The 20,274-nt window shown below is 42.4% G+C and overlaps 2 protein-coding genes across 8 annotated transcripts in view; one reads left to right on the forward strand and one right to left on the reverse strand.

Moving 5' to 3' along the window:
* Positions 1-13,702, reverse strand: part of ncoa3 (nuclear receptor coactivator 3) — a 42,192-nt gene extending 28,490 nt beyond the window's left edge. The window contains exon 1 of the mRNA XM_048254358.1: positions 13,636-13,702. The gene's annotated coding sequence lies outside the window, so the exon portion shown is untranslated. The remainder of the gene's footprint in view (positions 1-13,635) is intronic.
* Positions 13,703-17,971: 4,269 nt separating this feature from the next.
* The window catches only part of zmynd8 (zinc finger, MYND-type containing 8), a 29,153-nt gene continuing 26,850 nt past the window's right edge, over positions 17,972-20,274 (forward strand). For 4 of the 7 annotated variants that reach the window (XM_048255804.1, XM_048255805.1, XM_048255808.1 and 1 more), the window contains exon 1: positions 17,972-18,105. In XM_048255804.1, coding sequence (XP_048111761.1) covers positions 18,008-18,105 — 98 coding nt within the window. In that variant the 5' untranslated portion in view covers positions 17,972-18,007. Of the gene's footprint in view, positions 18,106-18,171; positions 18,262-20,087; positions 20,173-20,274 lie in introns of those variants that run through there. The other 3 variants (XM_048255810.1, XM_048255813.1, XM_048255807.1) reach the window with 2 other exon arrangements.

Below are 20,274 nucleotides of genomic sequence, written 5' to 3' on the forward strand. Positions count from 1 at the left end.
ACACTGTTATACCAAAAGACATGTGGAGAGAGAAGAGAAGGTATAGTGAGAACTCAGTGTGGGGGCCAACATGTCAAGACAGGAAAAACTACTCCTACATATGACACACACACACACACACACACACACACACACACCTAAGGCTTGGGTGAATCATAAGTGTAGTACTCACTCCTCGCACATCTTCCTGTTCGCTGTGAAAAGGGCATCAGCTCACCCATCTCTGACAGACAGGCGCAGAGAGAGCTTCTGTCAATTTTATCATCGTCTACGGCGCCACTCACGCCAAATCACAACACTCCACAAAACTCGACATGGGGAAGAAGAAAGGGCTCGAGACGAGAGACTGCAGGGCAAGTGGGAGATGTGTCAGTGCTGCACTGACTTCCCCAAGACTTTGAGCCGAGTCAACAAGTCAATGAGTGTGTAGAAAGTAAGGGGAAAAAAACACTTGCTCAGGTGAGAGCATTAAGAGAGAGAGAGAGAGAGAGAGAGAGAGAGAGAGAGAGAGAGAGAGAGAGAGAGAGAGAGAGAGAGAGAGAGAGAGAGAGAGAGAGAGAGAGAAAGAGAGGATGACATGCTTCCTACAGCTCCTCCCATGATCATTTGCAGTCAATAAACAGTATTAAACAGTCTACAGTCAGCTATGTTGTGTTGCCACAACACACCCACACAGCCAGTCAGCCAGTCACACACTCTCACACACACACACACACACACAGGGAATGGTGCAAACACACTGAAATAATCGTCCGCTTAAGGACATAGTGTACCCCTAACGGACCAGCACTACAGCACATACTAGCAGGGAGGGATGGATGGAGAGATGGAGGGATGGATGGAAGTTCATCATGTGTGGTGGTGGAGCCCAGAGCGGGAAGCCTTTGAGAAGTGGAGGGCGAAAGGCAACAATGGCCAATACCACGCTTTATTAATCATCCATTCACTTCTCCCCCTCACAAGAGAAAACATGGCGTGAGAGAAAGCGAAAAAAGGGGCGGTGAGAAAAGAGAGAGAGAGAGAGAGAGAGAGAGAGAGAGAGAGAGAGAGAGGGTTAGTGAGCTCAGGCAGGCTCACCTCTTCCACACACACGGCTCTAGGGAGGGATGGAAAAAGCAGAGGGTGGGCCTCCGTTTGCTCATAAAAAATCCCTTTTAAAAAAGGCCAGCAGCTTGCCAACAGAGCAAAAGAAAAAAACATTTCATGAATTCTAACGAGTGCACACACAAACACACACACAAGACAGCATGCCTTTACATTCATCATTTACACACACACTTTTCGGTAACACTTTATTTTAATGTGTCGCTGTTACAGTGTACCTACCGAATTAGGTACAGTGGTACAACCTGTGTAACAACATGTACGATCAGGTACTATCATTGTACTTGCATTATGTATTTGTGGGTACCTACATATAGTTGTCACATTGTAATACTGAGTGCTTTTACAAAACTTTGCCAATTTGCCTAAATTTTCATCAGAGGCAAAGAGCTGACCTGAGACCTGCTGGATGGGGTAAATCGAATCATGATAGATTTGATATACAAAGCATTCTTAGCTCCAGTCAAGGCCTCATTGTCTTCAGTACATGTAACAGCTGTGCTGCTACAACCTTGTTACTCTTTGATACAGTGGAATAAACCTATTAAGTGTACCAGTTAATTACTTACATGTACATATGACATGTATGTTATGTCTTCGATGTCTTGGAACAGGTCTACTAATTCACTACATAGTACATCTATCAACTGTGTTGGTACACACTTATTGCTCTTTGATACAGTGGCATAAACCCATTAAAATGAAGTGTACCAGTTAAGTACTTACAATTACATATTAGATGTATGTTGTGTCATTGGTGTCTTGGAACATGTCTGCCATTACCCTGTACTGTACTGTAGTACATGTATCAACTGTGTTGGTACACATTTATTACTCTTTTGATACAGTGGAATAAACCCATTAAAATAAAGTGTACCAGTTAAGTACTTACATCTACATATATACATCCTGTCAATGATGTTATGCATCCTGTAATTGATGTGTTGAAACGTGTCTGCTGTTGCACCACACAGTACATGTTAATTAGTAGACCTGTTCCAAGACAAGACCTGTTCCAGTTTATTCCACTGTTATCAAAGAGTAACAAGGTTGTAGCAGCACAGCTGTTACATGTACACTGAAGACAATGAGGCCTTGACTGGAGCTAAGCATGCTTTGTATATCAAATCTATCATGATCCGATTTACCCCATCCAGCAGGTCTCAGGTCAGCTCTTTGCCAATTTGCCTAAATTTTCATCAGAGGCAAAGTTTTGTAAAAGCACTCAGGATTACAATGTAACAACTATATGTAGGTACCCACAAATACATAATTCAAGTACAATGATAGCACCTGATAGTACATGTTGTTACACAGGTTGTACCACTGTACCTAATTAGGTAGGTACACTGTAACAGCGACACATTAAAATAAAGTGTTACCCACTTTTCCTCCTTCTTTTTCTCTTTCCCTTCTGTAGGGGGGTGTTGACTGTGCCACGGTGCTGAAAAGCCTTTATTCATTCCATACTGCAGCTCTGATGATTTTCTTACTCCACCCCTCCCTCTCTCTCCCTCTCTCCGTGCGGAGAGGTGGAGTAAACACAGGAAGAGAGTGGGCTCTGTTCCACACCAGCGCTGGGCGTTCCTGCAGCGCTCCTGAGGGGTCAAAAGTTTACCGTGGTTTGCAATTCACCTTTCCTCAGCCAATCAGGACGCGGCGCCGCAGCAGCTGAACTTTGACCCCTTGCAAGGAATTCGACTCTGAGGAAGGCTGCTGCTAGTTCTCTCTTGTTTTGTCCACCCCCCCTCCTCCTCCTCCTCCTCCTCCTCTTCCTCTTTTTTTCTCCATCTACTTCTCTGTCCCTCGCTTTTTTGCCACTCCCCCCTCCCTACTTTTCCAACACCAGCCATTTTCACTTCTTTTCAGCTCGAGGAAAGAGAAGTGTTGGTGCTCTTCTTCACAAAGCTGGGGTGTGAAGAACCAAAGAAAAAACACTGTCCTTCGATTAAAATCAATATTAGCACACTGTTTGATTTGAAAACTTAAAGCTATATTTTCAGAACTAACCACCAAATAAATCATATCCTCATGACATCTCTTCCGAAGTAAACCTAGCACACACAAAAAAATCAGGCCTGTAGAAACCACTGACAGTGAAAGGACCCAGGGAAAGGATAAGCCTATTAACACAATGAGCACGATATTACTTGGGTGTGTGTGGGCAGAAGGTCAAACAGGAAAACCAAGACCCTTACCAGCAATCAGGTGTGACCTTCACAATCATAACAGGAAACACAGATATAACACTTCCTGTCCACAAAAATTAACATTCTGACAAGCAGTCAATTGGACTCCGCCAACATCTCTGTCTTCCATAATGCCTGAGGTCTTTCATTTCTTTCACACATCACATGCAATAATGCATAATATTTAAGCATTGTCTACGAAAACACACCACAAATTGTCTCTTCGATCTCGTCTCACTGGCCAAAGGATGAGTTCATTTAGGATCTAGATGAAACAGCTACAGCTAGCTATAGTATCGACACCCCTGCATCAAAAACCTGACCCTAAGTAGTGACCTCTCCCATTACAACTCCCCCCAGCACCACACCACATGCCACCCAGATTCAGGCTAACATTATTAAAAGCGTGTTTCAATGACTTATGAGGACAGATTGGACAGAGAGTGGACTCAGCCACACGCACTAGGGAGAAGGGGGAAGAGGGAGGGGGAGCACCAGCACACTTGCAAATGGTTCCAATACTGAAAAAACACACAGCAAACACAAATTAGAAATTCAATTTGAGCAGGTCACATATTGATCCCAGAACGTCAAGCTCATCACACACACACACACACACACACACACACACACACACACACACACCATCAATTGTGTTAGTTTGGTTCTTTTCATCCTCTGAAAAGGCTTAAAATGTTCCAGAAGTCCAAAGCTGGGTATCGTATGCCAAATCATTCTAAATCGAAGTAAATCCTTGACTGAGACAAATCAGAAATGGATCAATATCTCATAAAAAATAGATACTTCAAAACAAACAGTCTACTTTTTGCATTTCCAGGTCTTGCCCCACAAGAGCTAAATCTCACTGAAGATTCACAAAGGCAGCAGTTGCACAGGGACTCTGTCCAGCCAAAAAGAGTGGCCTTACCTGGACAACACCTCACAAAGAGAAAAGGTAAAAAAAAAATCCACCCGTGATTGTTCTGAAGCATCAGCAGAACGGCATTCATCACTCAGAATCCTCCAGAGAATGGAAGGGGTGAAAGGCCATTGGCTTTTGTTGGCTCTCCTCTTTTTCCCTGAGATAACCTTTGACCTGTGCTGGAGGTCAGAAGGGCTCTCTCTTCGCCGGGGTTGTGATTGGTACAGTTCAGATTGGTTGGATCCCTGAAATGGGTGGCGGGGTGTAAGGGAATGGGATGTGGAAGGGTGGCTAACCAGAGAAGAGATCACCACTATCCTCTTTTCTAGAGTGTACCAAGACAGTGGAGCAGTAGGATGACCCACCCAAATAAGAGTTAGCCTTAACTTTCATACAGAGCATAGCTTACATATAGACGTGTAATAAAAATACCTGATCCAGCAAGATGGTGGATTTCTTATAGGAAACCTGTCAACTCAGCATGGCAGAGTCATATGTACTGGGCACACATAATGATTACAGTGATCTATCTGAAAATGACCAAGACTCCCTCATTTGTCTGTATGAATCAGGAAGATAATCCAGCCCATGTTGATTTCATGTGCCCTCTCCAGGTAATGACATTTCTCCCTCCACGGTACTTACAGGTGACCTACATCTAAAAGGAAATGGTTTGGAGCGGGAGTGAGAGGGTGACAAGGCTACGGTAACCTGTTTGGCATGTGGAACACTTCCTGCAACGCTATGCCCAACTAGCTGCCCTGCAAAATGATTTGTCCATGTGCCAACATCGGGAAGCCAGATATTAACGCTTGCTGACCTGGGGAGGAGGAGGTCTGCCTATGGTTCACCCTAGTTCTGTTCTGCTGGTGTAGCTCTGGACGGTTGACTATCAATGTCCCCCAACATCATTGGCTGAAGGGAGCCAATTTGCGGGTCTAAACGATGAAATGCTCAACCTACAAGGGAAATCTACATTGGCCAATGAACGGGAGATGATAAATGACGGTGAAATGTCAGCATTTCCTTACCAACCAATTCCGATTTTTGCTAGCCTGACACAATAGGCTAGCTACTATGGCACAGCATGGTGCACTGATCTTAGAATCTGTACAGGTTGTTCCTGTCATTAACAAGTACAGTTTGTCAAAACCTTTCTTCACACATCTAAACTGGTCACGCTGTGCATTATTGTCGCTTGTGCTAGGCCTAACACATACAGTACAGGTACACTTGTACTTGAATGAACACTGTCTCTCATAAAAGCTGCAATGTAACAGTTGGATCCAGCTATTCATTAATATGTGATTGGACTAGAGGCACTCTTTGAGTGGCAATATCCCTGGATATCCCCACGCCGCTAGTGTGCACTCCGTATTTTGCACTGAACTGCCTGGCGCAAACATTCCGTTTTAGAGTAGCGATTTCATAATGTCACATTTGACAGTTATTATGTGAGAAAATGGAGTGAATGTTCATCATCATGTACCATGAGGACAAGCAAGGAGACAAATGATTGTAGCTTCTCACACTCAACTCGGCTGCAGTTTTATTTTCCTTTACTGGGTAACAGTAGACGCCAAGACTATTGTGGGGGGGGGGGGCTAACAAAAATAAAAATGAATAGAAAACACAATTTGAGGTCTTCTCTTATATCAATCTGGCACTCGTGATCATGGCTCTGACCACAGTCATGTGGATATCCTTTACCAGTACTCCTTTCATCCGTGCCTTAATTGTATGATAGACTGTAAATAATATACACTGTGTATTGCTTGATAGTCAACAATGGTCTGAACCAAATTTCCTTGTGTGTGTTAACATACTTGGCCAATACATATGATTCTAGTTCTACTTCTGAAAAGAAAAAGGGTGCGAAGGACGCAAAAGGACATAGCGGTCAATGATTTTGGTTAAGGAGAGAGAGGGGTCAATCTGTTAGACATATACTGTAGGTCTTACAATCAGGTCATGGATTGGAGGTGAGTGGCTGCAATGGGGACATGACAATATAAGTAAGTAAGAGAAAACAAGGGAGAAGTTGTAGAGAGAGGTACGAGATTGGGAGGGAGGAGAGAGAGAGAGAGAGAGAGAGAGAGAGAGAGAGAGAGAGAGAGAGAGAGAGAAACGGGAAGGCTGGAGAGACACAGACACAGAGGCTCACTCATGCGAGGGTCAGCCCTCGGCTGTCGCCGTCGTCGACAGACTGCATAAACAAGGAGGGAATGCCACAGTGACATCCTGGCAGATGTGCGCGCAGAACTCAAGACTTGAAAAAGACACCCGGGCTCTCTCTTTCCCTTCACGGCGTGCCAGCCGCGCGTCTGGCTCGATCTTGCGCAACCGCCCTGACGAGCACTCCCACCTGGCCACCGTCAACAAACTTTCACGATTCTCACGAGAATCCCCGGGTCACTGCAAAGTAAATGTTTGGCATAACCAACATATATGATTCATGAGCGCATATGCTAAGAGGGAAGGGTTGAAGAATAGTGAGAGAGAGAGAGAGAGAGAGAGAGAGAGAGAGAGAGAGAGAGAGAGAGAGAGAGAGAGAGAGGGGAGAAAAAGTTTTCAGCAGCGGTAAAAAGAGGAGAACGCTGAATATTGAATAAGAATTGTGGGCACCACTTCTGAAAGGAGACGCTGGCAAACTCCAGCCCTGTCAAAATGGTCAAACAGCACCTGGGGCTTAAAGTGAATTATTGATGGACCCTTCCTGGATGGTTTCCCCCTGCTCCTACTCCCCTGCCTCTTTAGTATGGAAATGCAGACTGCTGGACCTGTGGCGCGCGTACGACACAGCTGCTGTCCACAGCCTCACCACCGCAGCCGCTAGAAGTGAAAAGGGACCCTGCCAACACACCAGGGTATGCATGCACATTGCTATTCAAGCTCAAGGAGATGTGCCAGCGCTCGAGAGAGGAGACTGACTGTGTGCGTTATTCAAAAGTTATTGGAGAGAGAAGTGCTTCAAAAGTGCTGCTCAGCAAACTTTCGTGCAAGTTCAGGTCAAGGCCGTATCAATTTAACTTCACAGAGGGGGGTGGAGTGGGGGCTTTCTGACTCTCCATAAGTGTTGCACTATTTTATATATATAGGCCTACAGAATAAAAGGCTTTGTTAAAGCACAGGAATCTCCTTAAAAGCCATCCCGAGAGAACGATCTGAAAAAAAGACACAGGATGTCAAAAACAGGTGGAACGCAATACAATGTGACGCCTGAGATTTGGAAAAGAAAAAGGCAGAAATAGAACATGGAGAGCTAAAGGGAAAATAGAGGGCGAATGGTCCATGGCTATAGATGCATCGTGGAGAGAGCATACTACTCTAGTGTCCAAGGACCAGAGTTCAACGTTATTGATTAGGAACTTGTTATTGAAAAGCAACTCTTGCCCCATCAAAAAGCTTCCGCAATAACAAAAACGGTTGAATCAGGTCGTACTGACAATGACTGTCCCTATAGTCCAGTAGAGATATGCAGCAACACCACTATGTTGTGACCAGGTACACAAGGTGCTGTCACATCGCACACGCCTGGGGAAAACAGACACAAATAAACAGGCAGTGCCCACTTATCAACCTTTGTTGTTTCGAAAGGGTCGAATTCTGCGTTAGTCAAGGCTCAACTTGTATCAAAACTGTGCAGAGAAGTGAGGGTATTGGACTTGATGGTGTGTGTGTGTGTGTGGGGGGTGCAGAGCCAGGAAGGGGTTGTGGAGGCCTGGCAGAATGAAAACAAGGTGGCCGCTGCATAGTCAAGAAGTTCATCCAGAGGTGACTCACTCCCTCCTCGCTGCCTGATTGACAGAGAGAGCATCTGGTAACGTTTATCCCAGACTCAAAAACTTTTCTCTCTCTCTGTCTCTCTTTCTCTCTCTCGCTCCCTCTCTTTTAGACTCTTTCTCTCTCTTCCCCTCTCCACCCCCAAACACCACCGCCACACACACTTTTATAAAGGGGGCCCTAAACAAAATACAAACACACCAAGTCATGCTAACTTTTTACAATGGTAACAAGACCAGACCAGAGCCCTACCCTGCTGGCTTATTCAGGTGAACCCGTTTTACGAGCATTCTTTTGCCCAGTGAGAGGAGGAATTGCGTTGGAGTAGGAAGAGAGTGGGAGAGGGGGGTGAGAGAGAGAATAAGAGAGAGAAAGAAAGAAACCAAAAAAGAGAGAGAAAGAGAAAGAAAGAGAGAAAGAGAAAGAAAGAAAGGGGAGAGAGAGAAACAGTACTGTGCACTTTCCCCTCTCTCTCTGGTGCAGCTCTGCCTTACCTCACCCAATGGCAGAGTGAGGCGAGGAGGAAGCGTTGTGCTGTGGCTAATCGCTAATCACAGCCTAGCAGTCTGAAATCACAGACGCCCATACCGTGTGGCATTCATCTGGGGCACTACTCTGCTCTGCACTGCTCCCCTGCCTTGGAGCCAAAGTGGCGAATGTGCACCAGGCAAAACTGTGCTGGACAAAAATACTGCAGTCTGCATCTACTCTAACTCACTAAGATTTCGACCTACAGTTGGTTTGTTCCGTCAGTGCTGTCTATGATCGTTTAATGACAAAGGTCAGTGTGTGGACTGAGTAAGCACCATCAGATTGTGCTGCGTTTCAGAAACTGGACTATAAACATATAGAAGTCAGTCAGCAGTAGCACTTTTTCTTGCTTCACTTCTACTGATTTAGCCTTTTTGATTAGATAACTGAAAACATTCCCAATTAAAATCACTAGCCTAGATCCTCTTTGGCCAAATTCACCCAACATCAGTGATCGAATACAAGCCATACAAACAGACTCCTAGAAACAAAGACTCCTAAGTACACAAAGGCTTATAATGAAGACATTGTCTTAAATTGTTTATGCTGTCATCTTGTTCAAGTGGCCAGTGAGGCACGAAAGATACAACTCAGTCGCCACCACGTTAAACGACCTTGAACCAGGCATGTAGGAGTGCCGTCATGGCAACCGGGGTTTACACAACTAGGCACAGCTGGATGCAACTTACACATTCCCCTTAAATCCAAGGAGAGGTACGGCTAGCAAAAGGGGAGTTGTAAAATTTCATTGAGGACACAGATGCCATGGTACAATAACTGCGAAAGAATTTCTTAATAATCCTGCATGAACTTTCAACCCCAGCCTCTACTGGAATGGGGGTGGGGAAAAAAATCAAACTGCACATAAACTTTGCAGAATGGGCCTATGTGAAGTAAAACAAACACACACTCCCGCTAACAAGCTTCTCCCTCTCTGTGTGAACGGTGTGCGAGTGTGTGTAGTGGTGTAGTAGAACTGGGGAAAACAAGAGTCCTCTCAGAGAGTGAAAAACAAAAGTACACAAATGAGGTCCATCTGGAACCCATTCGTGGCATTGCCTTGAGATAGACGACAACTGAGCCATGAATGAGAGGGAGAGAAAGAAAATGAATTTATTCCTCTCTGTGGACTTCACTTTGACAAAAAATGACAAAACTTCACTTCTCTGAACTACTTTGCTTGGCCATGGTCTAAATGATAAACGGCACAGTGAGATGAACACCCACTTCCTCAGAAGGGAGACACGTAGTACACATGCGGTCCTGGTTCTTAGGACTTGGACCCGACAGTTCCTCTTGGTCAGCTGAATCCGCTCAAAGCAAGCTCGGTTTGACCAACCTTGGCTTACTAGATCTGCTGCAGCTTCTCTGCTGCAGCAGGGTTTTTTTAAATGGACAACATGATTCTACTCAGAAAAGGTAAGAGGCCATGAGACCATGCTGTGCCCCAACCCCCGCCCCCCTCTACACACACACACACACACACACACACACACACACACACACACACACACACACACACACACACACACACACAAGGAGTCTTCCACCAAGGCCAAGGCATCACATTTCAATTAGGCAAACAATCAAGCTTTTGTTTCAGCTCAGTGTCATCAAGCCGGTCCGGGAGTCTGGACCAATCGCCACCCACTATCAATCATATATTAGACACACACAGGCACACACAAACACACCTGATACATTAGACAGCAACACTTTCCCTACTGCACACACACAAACACACACCTGACCTGATACATTAGACAGCAACACTTTCCCTCCTCAGCAAAAATAAATAAATAAATAAATTACCCATCCAACAGCAAAGCCTTCTTTCCTCTTCAGATCACACACACACACAGAGCAAAAACATAATGCGCACACACACACTCACACTCACACACCGAGAGTACCACCCCTGACGCCACACTTAAAGAATGCCATCCATTCGAGAGAAAAATGTAGCCTGACAAAGACTGAGTGGAGACAGTCATCAAATAGTGCCACATAAAGGTGATGAGGCATCCCCTCCCCCTCCTTCCCCCGTCAACTCGTATTGTTGGCCACAAAGCCTCATGCATAGACACTGAGCTACAACTCCAGAAGAGTCCAGTGCAGAGCAGTTTGGAGAGAAGTACACTTAGTGGAAATGAAGAATAATTACCCAACCCACTGCAGCCTATAATAGTACATCATCATGGCCCAATTCTGAGTTGCAAAATTCAATTCAATTCTTTTTTTCCCATGCAAAATTAGAGATTAAGTTAAAAATAAAAAAACATTCAAGCTTTTAAAACACTTTAGTATGTGTATAGATCAAAAGACACATTCTTTTTTTCTTTCTTTTTGGACCATACAAAAGAGTTCTCCTCTCCGCTATGTAGCCAGCTCAAAGTTAATGAGTAAAGACCACAGTGGCAAATGGATGAGACAGACAACCTGCGGCATCCAAGTCACTTCTCTCACCCCCATTGGCAGTCAAAGAATCTCGCACAAGATTGACTCATTGTTACTTTTTCTTCTTTGGACCATACAAAAGAGTTCTCCTCTCCGCTATGTAGCCAGCTCAAAGTTAATGAGTAAAGACCACAGTGGCAAATGGATGAGACAGACAACCGTGCATCCAAGTCACTTCTCTCACCCCCATTGGCAGTCAAAGAATCTCGCACAAGATTGACTCATTGTTAATGCGTCCTGACGTTCTGTGTGTGTGAGGGAGAGAGAGTGAGAATGAGAGCGGGAGAAAGAGGGGGAGAGATAAAGGGGGGGGGGGGTTGTGGAGGCAGGGTGCTACCACAGCCACCAGACTGAGCGGCAGGGTGAGCAGACTCATCTTTAGCTACCGCTACTGCTGCTGTTCTTGCATATGGACCCCATCTCACTGCACGAGACAAGAAGAAGGACGGCAGGAGAGAACAAGAGAGAAGGCAAGCTCAACCAATAAATAATCCATAGCACTTTTTCTTTCTTTTAGGTGACTGGCCTCATGTACTTTTCTTCACTGGAGGCAAATCATCCCTTCATATTAAGACATTCGACTAAGAACATTTAGGCTAAACATTTGAATGAAATGCACAATATCCACTGACTGAACAATATGTGCTGAGCCACAATAGCCAATGAGCAATAATCCGCTCAGCTGTGATTTAAAATAAAATTAAAAAGTAGTCAACTATGTACAATAAAAACTCGATGAGTTTACACAAGTTTTTAAAAGTTGATTTAAAAGTGCAAGAAACAACCCACAGAGAGATCAACTTAGGGGCCACAGAATAAAACTGTCAGATCTGAAACCAATTAGCCTTAGGGAGGGCCCTTCTCACCAAAACTACTCCTAGCAGTGAGCAAAACCAACCAGCCAAGCAACTGAGCTAAAAAAACAAAAAAAAAAACATGTTTGTCTACTTTGACGGCCAGTTATGTCAAGCCATTAGGTAGTTACTTGTCCAACATCCTTGCTTCTCATTCTTTAGCAGAAAATCTCTTCTGTTAAGACAAATGCCCTGCTGACAGAACACCACTCATGACTAGATTTATATGTGCCCCTGAAAGGCAAACACAAGCGCCCTCTATTTGGGTGCCTTGACCTTAGCCATCTCTCCACATGTCTGATGGCTTCAGCCAAAGTTTCAAATTCATGGCAGTCTATAGCCTACAGTCACATACTTTAATCAGAAAAATAAAAGTATAAAAAGAGAGGGAAAGATATGTCAGGTGACCCAGATGTGGCACACACACACACACACACACACACACACACACAGTCCACAAACATACAGCTCATAGTGCAGACAAGACATGTTGATAATGATGGTACTGTGTAGCCTACCTCGTGTCAAAACAATCCTCACTTCATAGAACGATGACTGATATAGCCTACTTCCTTGTTGTTTTGACATCCAAAAATTGTCTTAAGAGAACAAACAATGTATTTTCAAGCTAAACAAACTTTTACATTGAAACTATGAAACAATCAAAGTTTGAAGAGTCCTTGTTGTTGTTTCCAGTAGACTAAACTGGCGATACGTTGCCTACAAGCACCAAAGAGCCATTTAAAAGAGGCATTATGCACGGTTATCGTAAAAGCACGTATTGAGATTGTATTATTCAACAGGGCTAGAATTAATTCGGCTCCTGTAGTAATAACCTGACAGAGGAGCAGGCACGGTAACATTCCCAAGTCACTTGGGACACGTTGCAACATAACAACAACGACTACAGTAAGGCCATGTAGCATTATATGAATCAATAGAATAGCAGCGAATACAATGTTTCAGTGGTAGCCTAATCGTGCTAATTCTGAATGAGTGTCTGGAAAGCTGGTACACGCTAAATAAGGTTAGCTTATACACAACCATGTGAAAGTTAACAATAATAATAAAAAACAACCATTAAACTCATGGGAGGAAGTAACTCAAGTCTAAATGCAATCCTCGTCAACTCACAAAAAGTAACCATGCGTGCAGAGAAGACATTAAAGACAACGAATGAGAGGGTATTTAAATGCAGGACAAGAATGCACCAGCTGGCTAGCCCGCTAGCCTTATAGGCTCGCTGTCTCCACATAGGTTATGGTGAGGCTGCTGACAAGATTATTAAGTCGAAAATGTATAGTTGAAATATGACTGCAAACTAAATGAAAGTAAGAAACTACAAACATCAACACGCATGATGGAAAATCAGGAGTCAGTTAAATAGGTAGGGTAAGATAAATTCAGGCATTAAATCACAAAAAGAGGGATTTAATATAACGATAGGCTATCTGCTGCCTTTTCCTTTAAGCGGACATAACCTATTCTAAATCAAGAAATCAATCACCAGGTTACATGCATGGCCGACTCACACATTCGCATATGAACGTAACAAGCTTTTAATGAGAAATGTATGGCGATCGTCAAAACAAATAAGCCTATGTGTATGCAACTGCAACTGCGGCCACTGACAACGCTGTATTACGAGCAATATCGCACCAACAAGAACTAGCTAAGTGGCGAAATATGTCTATCGGACAAGTAGGCACTCTCTAAAAAGTCTGCAGAATCAAGAACCTCCAAGTATATGGATTTGACAACGAATAGTAAAAGCGTGAATTCCCAGTCAACTCACCGTTCCAATGTATTTCAATAAGTGCAGCAGTTTCTTAAGCCTCCGTTAAACCTCCGCCATCTTCAGCACTCTGTTTGTTTAAATGGGAAACACTCCCAAAGCGCACAGAAGCCAGCTTGTACCGCACCGCATAGGTTTCTGGGTAACGTATTGCTGTTTTAGATCTCATTCGATTGGAATTATCTGAATTTGCCGAGAAAAAAACTACAAGTACACGAACTCCCCCAGGTAGAAAACAGATAGCCAGTGGGAGATGGGCAGTAGTAGCGATATCATACAAAAAATCTGTGTATTTATTTTTAGCCTCGCCGAAAAGCTCTTTACAGTTCTGGTATACCTAGATAAATCCCTCCCTGAAGTTGTTGCCATCTCAGATCCATTGAACCTATGCATGTTTGACACTTTTAAAGTTAAGAAAAATGTAGGCTACTTAATTATGGATTTAGCACATCTCGTGAAATAAAATGTATGCAATATTTTTTATAGGCAAAATATTTGTGGCAGGCTTAATACATTTGAAAACACCAATGGTAGATTATTTGTCTTTGCCTGCTTTGTGTGTATGAACTTGGTTCATAGGCCTAAGTAGCCTACCTATAAATATTAGCCTGACCTTAGAGATAAGGCTGCTTTAGTCCTGTGCAGTGTTATAATTATTATATATATTATTCATTTATTTATGTTTTTTTTTTTGGGGGGGGGGGGGATTGGCATACATAGGCCTATATTGCAAAATGATAGGCTATCCTACATGCACATTTTAATAGGCTAGATGCTTTTTACATATTGATATTTTTGCCAATTGTAGAAACCTCGACTAACTATTCTGAAGATGGTGGTCAATGCCACTTTAAGAACAAAAAAAGACTTAATGTGTTGAAGTTCTCAATTGTTGTGGTCTGCAGAAGATTGTGGGGTGCCCTGGCAGTGATCTGAAGACTAGCAGTGGAAGATAGCACAGCTCCTGTCTCCATGGTGATTTCTCAGGCATACCAGTGTAGAATTTCAACTGTTGGGAGAGGGAGGCAGAGCCTAGGAGAGAGGGAGAAGAACAGAGTGGGAGGGGCAACAGCAGAGTGAAATGGTTAGAGGAAAGAGAGATAGTAGCCTATGCTACTCTTTAGAAATTATAGACCATCACTCACTTTTTTCTGCTGTTCCATGGAACTTTTAAGCACGAGGAATGTGGACACTAAAAATGGAAATGAATACATGCAATGTCTTAAATTTAAAGAAGTTCCAAATTAGATATGATGGAGACAGAGAGAATCAGTCCCCTCTCCTGGTGAAGTTGTCCACTTAACTCATTTAGCAAAGCAATTATAATGCTTGGCAGTAGTGTAATTCAAGACTAACACAACACAGATCCCAGGGAACACTGCTTCTTTGTCCTTTTCAAAAGCACACTCCTTACTGAAGCTCGTCTCTCTTTGAGTAAATAGCATGTGCATGTTTGAATGTGTGTGTGTGTGTGTGTGTATATGTGCATGCGTGTGTGTGTGTTTGTGTGTGTGTGTGTGTGTGTGTGTGTGTGTGTGTGTGTGTGTGTGTGTGTGTATGTGTGCATGTGAGAAAACGAGAGCCTCAATTACATTCCAGAGTGAGTCACAGAGGCCCACAGACCTGTTTGTTTCCCCTCCCCCACGGCACACTACAACCCCCCCCCCCAACATTGTGACAATGCTTAGACATCCCAACCCCCTCCCCACTCAGTCTGTTGAAAAGACAGGAGATGGCCCCCAATCATATGTATTTATAGATCCTCTACCTGCAAATACCCAATTGCATCCCTGTTGTCCTCTTCACCCATCCCCCCTTCCTCTTGTGACAAGGGAGGCTCTTTTGTCACACAAAAAACACAAGTCAGTGTCTCTGAAAGAGATCGGTGGTGAAAACAAAAACAAACAAACAAACAAACAGACATGTCAAACAAAAAGACTGCTTTTTTAAATTATTATTATTATTATATTTTATTATTTTTTTTATTTTTTTTTGGGGGGTGTTAGTGATCCTGGCCCTGGTTAAAAGATTGTGGAAAAAAAATATTATCAAAGAATTGATGGAAAGGCCCTTAAAAAACATTTGAACACCACAAGAAAATATTCAGGGAATTGTATTTCAGAGGTCCTCCTTTTTTGAGAATGGATAATTTGGAGGTGGTGGGGAGGTGGGGGACCATAGAGAACATAAACCAGTGATTTGCTATTCAAACTCATGGTCTTGATCTTGCACATGAATGTGTGCAGACATCTCAAAAGCAGAAGACTGGATCAAGCTTAGATTAGATTAGGTACATTTTATTTCATTCATATCCTCTGGTTCATCCTCCAAACACAGATAAAATTTTACCCAGCTGTGAGAGAGTGTGTAAACTATGATTTATTAATGCAGCAGGGACCACATCCAGCTGTAGACTGCTCAGCAAAGCTGTCTTCACCTCATCAAATGAACAGCTGAAAGTCGCCCTCTGGTGGCAAACAATGTGAACTATAGATTCCATGAAGCAGACCATTTGTTCAGATAACTGTGAGAACCTGTAATACAGAGATATTTATGCAGTAAAGTCAAAACAGATATGCATATGTATATGGCTTAATTTCTTTGTACATTTTCATCAGAGCAATGTCTTTTCATGTAAATATCAAGTCTCTGTAGACTCTGGCTTAATTGCACAAATTCCACAAGTGCTCTCGCTGTTTTAATGAATCTGAGAATGTGCATGTCAACAAGATACAGGGCCATCCCCTGTATTCTGAATATGTGCTGCCATCATGGCTTACGTTTTAAAACTCCTATTGCTTTTAAACAGAGGTACAAAAATTCCTTCATCCCCTTTTCTATCCAAGTACTGAATGCACACAACAGGAAAAGATAGTTTTGTCCATTTAGTGACACCCCCCCCCCCGTATGAAGTGAAGTTTTATCTGGGTTTACTGACTTTTTTCAGACCTATTTATCACAACTAAATTATTATTTTGTGCATATCTGTTTGTATGTGTGTTGTGTCTATTGTTGTGTGGTATGTGATCCTGTCTGTTGATACAACAAAGAAATAAATTGAACTTGAACAGTCAAGGATTTTGCAGGAGTAGCGTTTGTGTTTGTTTATGTTTAAATGTATTAGCAGACACTTTTGTACAAAAAAACGTATGTTATGTTTTAACCATGGAGCAAACGAAACATGCCAGAGAGGTATCTCACCCCTTCAGTATTCGACAGAGAAATTCCAAGGGTTTTGTTTTTGTTGTGTTTTGTTTTGTCGTTTTTTGGAGCCTGCCTACAGAGACCGCTTTTTTTGTTTTTACAATGTAGCCTACTCAAGGAATATGCAGCTAGCTGTCGTGGGGAGATGATTGCTGAATGTGACACAAATATTGCAAGCTTGAAATCACATAAAATCCCTGACTGTACCTTTAAGTTCTACAACTTTTTTCTGTAATTTTTCTTAATGGTGACAATGATTTATGAAGAGATTAGCTTGCACTTACTCATAAATCAAACAGCATCAAGCCAACTGGGAATCTTATCTTTACTTATTATAAAAAAGGTAGATATTTCAGATATGTAATAACCTGAGTGTTTTTTATTTAAGATATGAAAACTTTAGTTAAAATTGCTGTTCTGAAGGTTATGTGTGAGGACCCTAGTCCATAAAAGTACAGATTAAAAGTACAGATACAGTTGTGCATTGCACATAACCATTTTCAATGACATGGATGACCCACTGCCCATCATCAGTGCTGGCCAGTCTGTTTTACACTGGGTCTCCAGGAGGATCAATTTGCTTAATCTAATTTTGAATGGTACATTAGGCTACATGACCAATTAATTGCAACAATTAATTGTCAAATATCACCAAAAACAATGCTTTATTTAACAGCTTGGTTTAAAAGTGCAGTAACAGTAAAGTGCTATCTGCATCCCGGCTATTTTGTAGGCCCTATTCTTTCACCCCAGAGATGCACTCTGGGCTTAAACTATTACGTGATTTTTAGAGTAGCAGCACTATATTTTGTAATTACTGAGAAAGTGTAAAGATTTTATAACTGGTCACCATATGCCATATTGTGTGCTCTTTTCTCCTGGTTCTGGGTGGGGTATAGCACTTTGAATTTTGGCAGATTTGCTGAGAATAGTAGGCTACTGTAGGCTACAGTCAGCCTCCTCTGGAAATAGATTTGTTTATTTTTGGGTCATCTATATTTCAAGGCTACCATTTGACCCTTTTAAATAACCAGACCAAGTGGGGCCAAGGAGGTCTAGTCTAGGCACTGTTCATGAATGACGTAAAATACTAGAAACACGTGGTTTTGCTTTAAATCTTGTGGTTCCAAGAGCCATAGAAAGACACTGACATTTGGTACTGGTACCAATGTGTAATAATTGGAAACTAACTTTCATTGACCAAAAAGAAGTCACTTCTTTCAACTGTACCAAAGTTGAAGATTTTACCCTGACCAGACAAGTTGGGTAGGTGTTTTGTAACGTTAATTTCTGGCTGACAGAAGTTTATATGAGCTTGTCTTGGTGATGAATTTTCAGATCTCATATTGGCAATGTTAAACCAGCAAAGAGGAGCATGGCTCCGATTCTACTGCTCCTCTATTGGAAACGTAATCAAGCAAGGTAAAGTAAGACATAACCAGCTATCAAGTCAAGTTAAAAAACAAGACAATAGTATCGTTAATGTTGAAGTTAGCCCATGTTGCAAGATTGCCTGTGAATAGCTAGATGCTATCATAACATTAACATGTTAGCCCTCCATATTGTGATTTAGATGGGAACATTTCTAGACTTTGAGAAGAGATAACCTTTTACATTATATGTGAACCAGAAACGTGGACGTGTGTTTGTGTGACAAGGTGAGAAACCTGATTCTTTGCTCTGTGCCATCTCATGGTGTTGCTGGCTGCAGCTCTTTTTCAGTTGCTCTTATCTAGCAAAGGTGCGTCAACATTAGTAGCTAACTTGTTTGACAGGGATGGGCTGTTAGGTAACATTAGGCCTAACTTTAAAAGCCGTAGTATTGGAACGCAATAATAATAAAATAATTGTCAGTAGAGTGAGCTGAAATAAGTTATATCAGTGTGTTAGCCAGCTAACCTAAACAAAGCAATGATAATCCACAAGTTATATCAACCATCTTTGAGGTGAGTTACAGGTCAAAGGCTAGGCCTCAACTGTCAGCATCCACAGATATGGTGACCTTATTTGTAGCACTAGCACATGTGTTTTTGTCCATCTCAGAATAAATTCGCTTCCCTTCAAGATTGGATGTCCCCCGTTGATTTCATAGTGAAACTTACAGAGTTTAAAGACTATTTTTAGGCTATTTACTACTAGAGATGCAAGATCAGCGACAAGAGGGGATGACATCAGTTTCGAAATCAAAAGTGGCTTCGGTAAACTGTAGTAGGAGCGCCTGCAAACAACAAAATTGCAGTTGGAATAATGTGTACATTTATACAGCAAAGGTAAACACGTTAGACGAAGGAGGAAGTAACGTTTTCAAAGTTGACAAAGTCTTGCCCATTTTCATTGATGCTAGGGTTGGAAACATTCGACTGTGACTCAGACTCAGTCTCTCTTCATGAAGTGGAGTCTGGTGAAACCTGGCTATAATGTGGAGTGCACTATAGGAGTAACACTCTGCTAGATGTAATATTTTAAATTAAAGTTTCCATGAATATCTTTTTTTTTTTTAGAATTTATGTTATAGTTTTCTTATGATTGTGATCGTGTCAGGTGTTGACACAACTCTATCTGCACACGTCCACATATTTTTATGGCATAAACTAGTCATATTAACAGAACAAAAATGATCTTGTTAAATCTGAATTTGTCCTCCTCAGAACAGAACTAATTACATTTTTTAACCATCAGACTGCATTTTTAGTATTAAATTTATCAATCAATAATTAATTAATACATATTTTTAATTTGCATCTTTGGAGGCTCTAGGTAGAACAAAAAAGTGATGCGCTTGTACCTGGTAGAGTACTTGTTTACTTTCTCTTGTTTATTTTTTTTCTTGCTGCGGATTGTTTAACTTAAGGGAGGGATCTGTGAGACAAAGGCCTTTTCTTCCCTTTTGAGACGAGGGCCTTATAGGGTTCTGTAACAGATCTGCTTTAAGACTTTCCCTCTCAAAATGATCACATTAATTTGACACTAAATGGTCATTAAAAAGCTGCTTTTTCAATCTGCTTAGTTGTCTGGGCCATTTTGTCCTTCTGTATGTTGATCCTGTGGATCGGGCCTAGTAGCTTTTCCCTCTGTCCAAAGCACTGCTGCCGTAGCTTGCCTGTGCTGAACAAAAGACATACAGCCAGGAAATGGGACAGCCAATCAGCTACTGCATTACATTCTGCCCCTCAGAAGCGGCCAATCAAAGCACAGTTTACATTTGGCCAGCAGATCGGACAGCCTGAAGTGCCGTGGCTCTGCTGTGAGCATAGTGAAGGCTGAGGGCTGTCCTCCATGTTTTAGTAAGCATTGACATAACACACTGTGTTTGTTAGCCATGCATCCACAGAGGTAAGCCTGCTTTTTCATTATTTTACTTCCTCTTTTACCTTGCTAGCCTATGTATTAGAAACTGTAAAGCTGTTAGAAGACAGTACCTATTATAGAATGGGG

The sequence above is a fragment of the Alosa alosa genome, chromosome 10, assembly GCF_017589495.1.
Source record: "Alosa alosa isolate M-15738 ecotype Scorff River chromosome 10, AALO_Geno_1.1, whole genome shotgun sequence".
NCBI classification, from domain to species: domain Eukaryota; kingdom Metazoa; phylum Chordata; class Actinopteri; order Clupeiformes; family Clupeidae; genus Alosa; species Alosa alosa.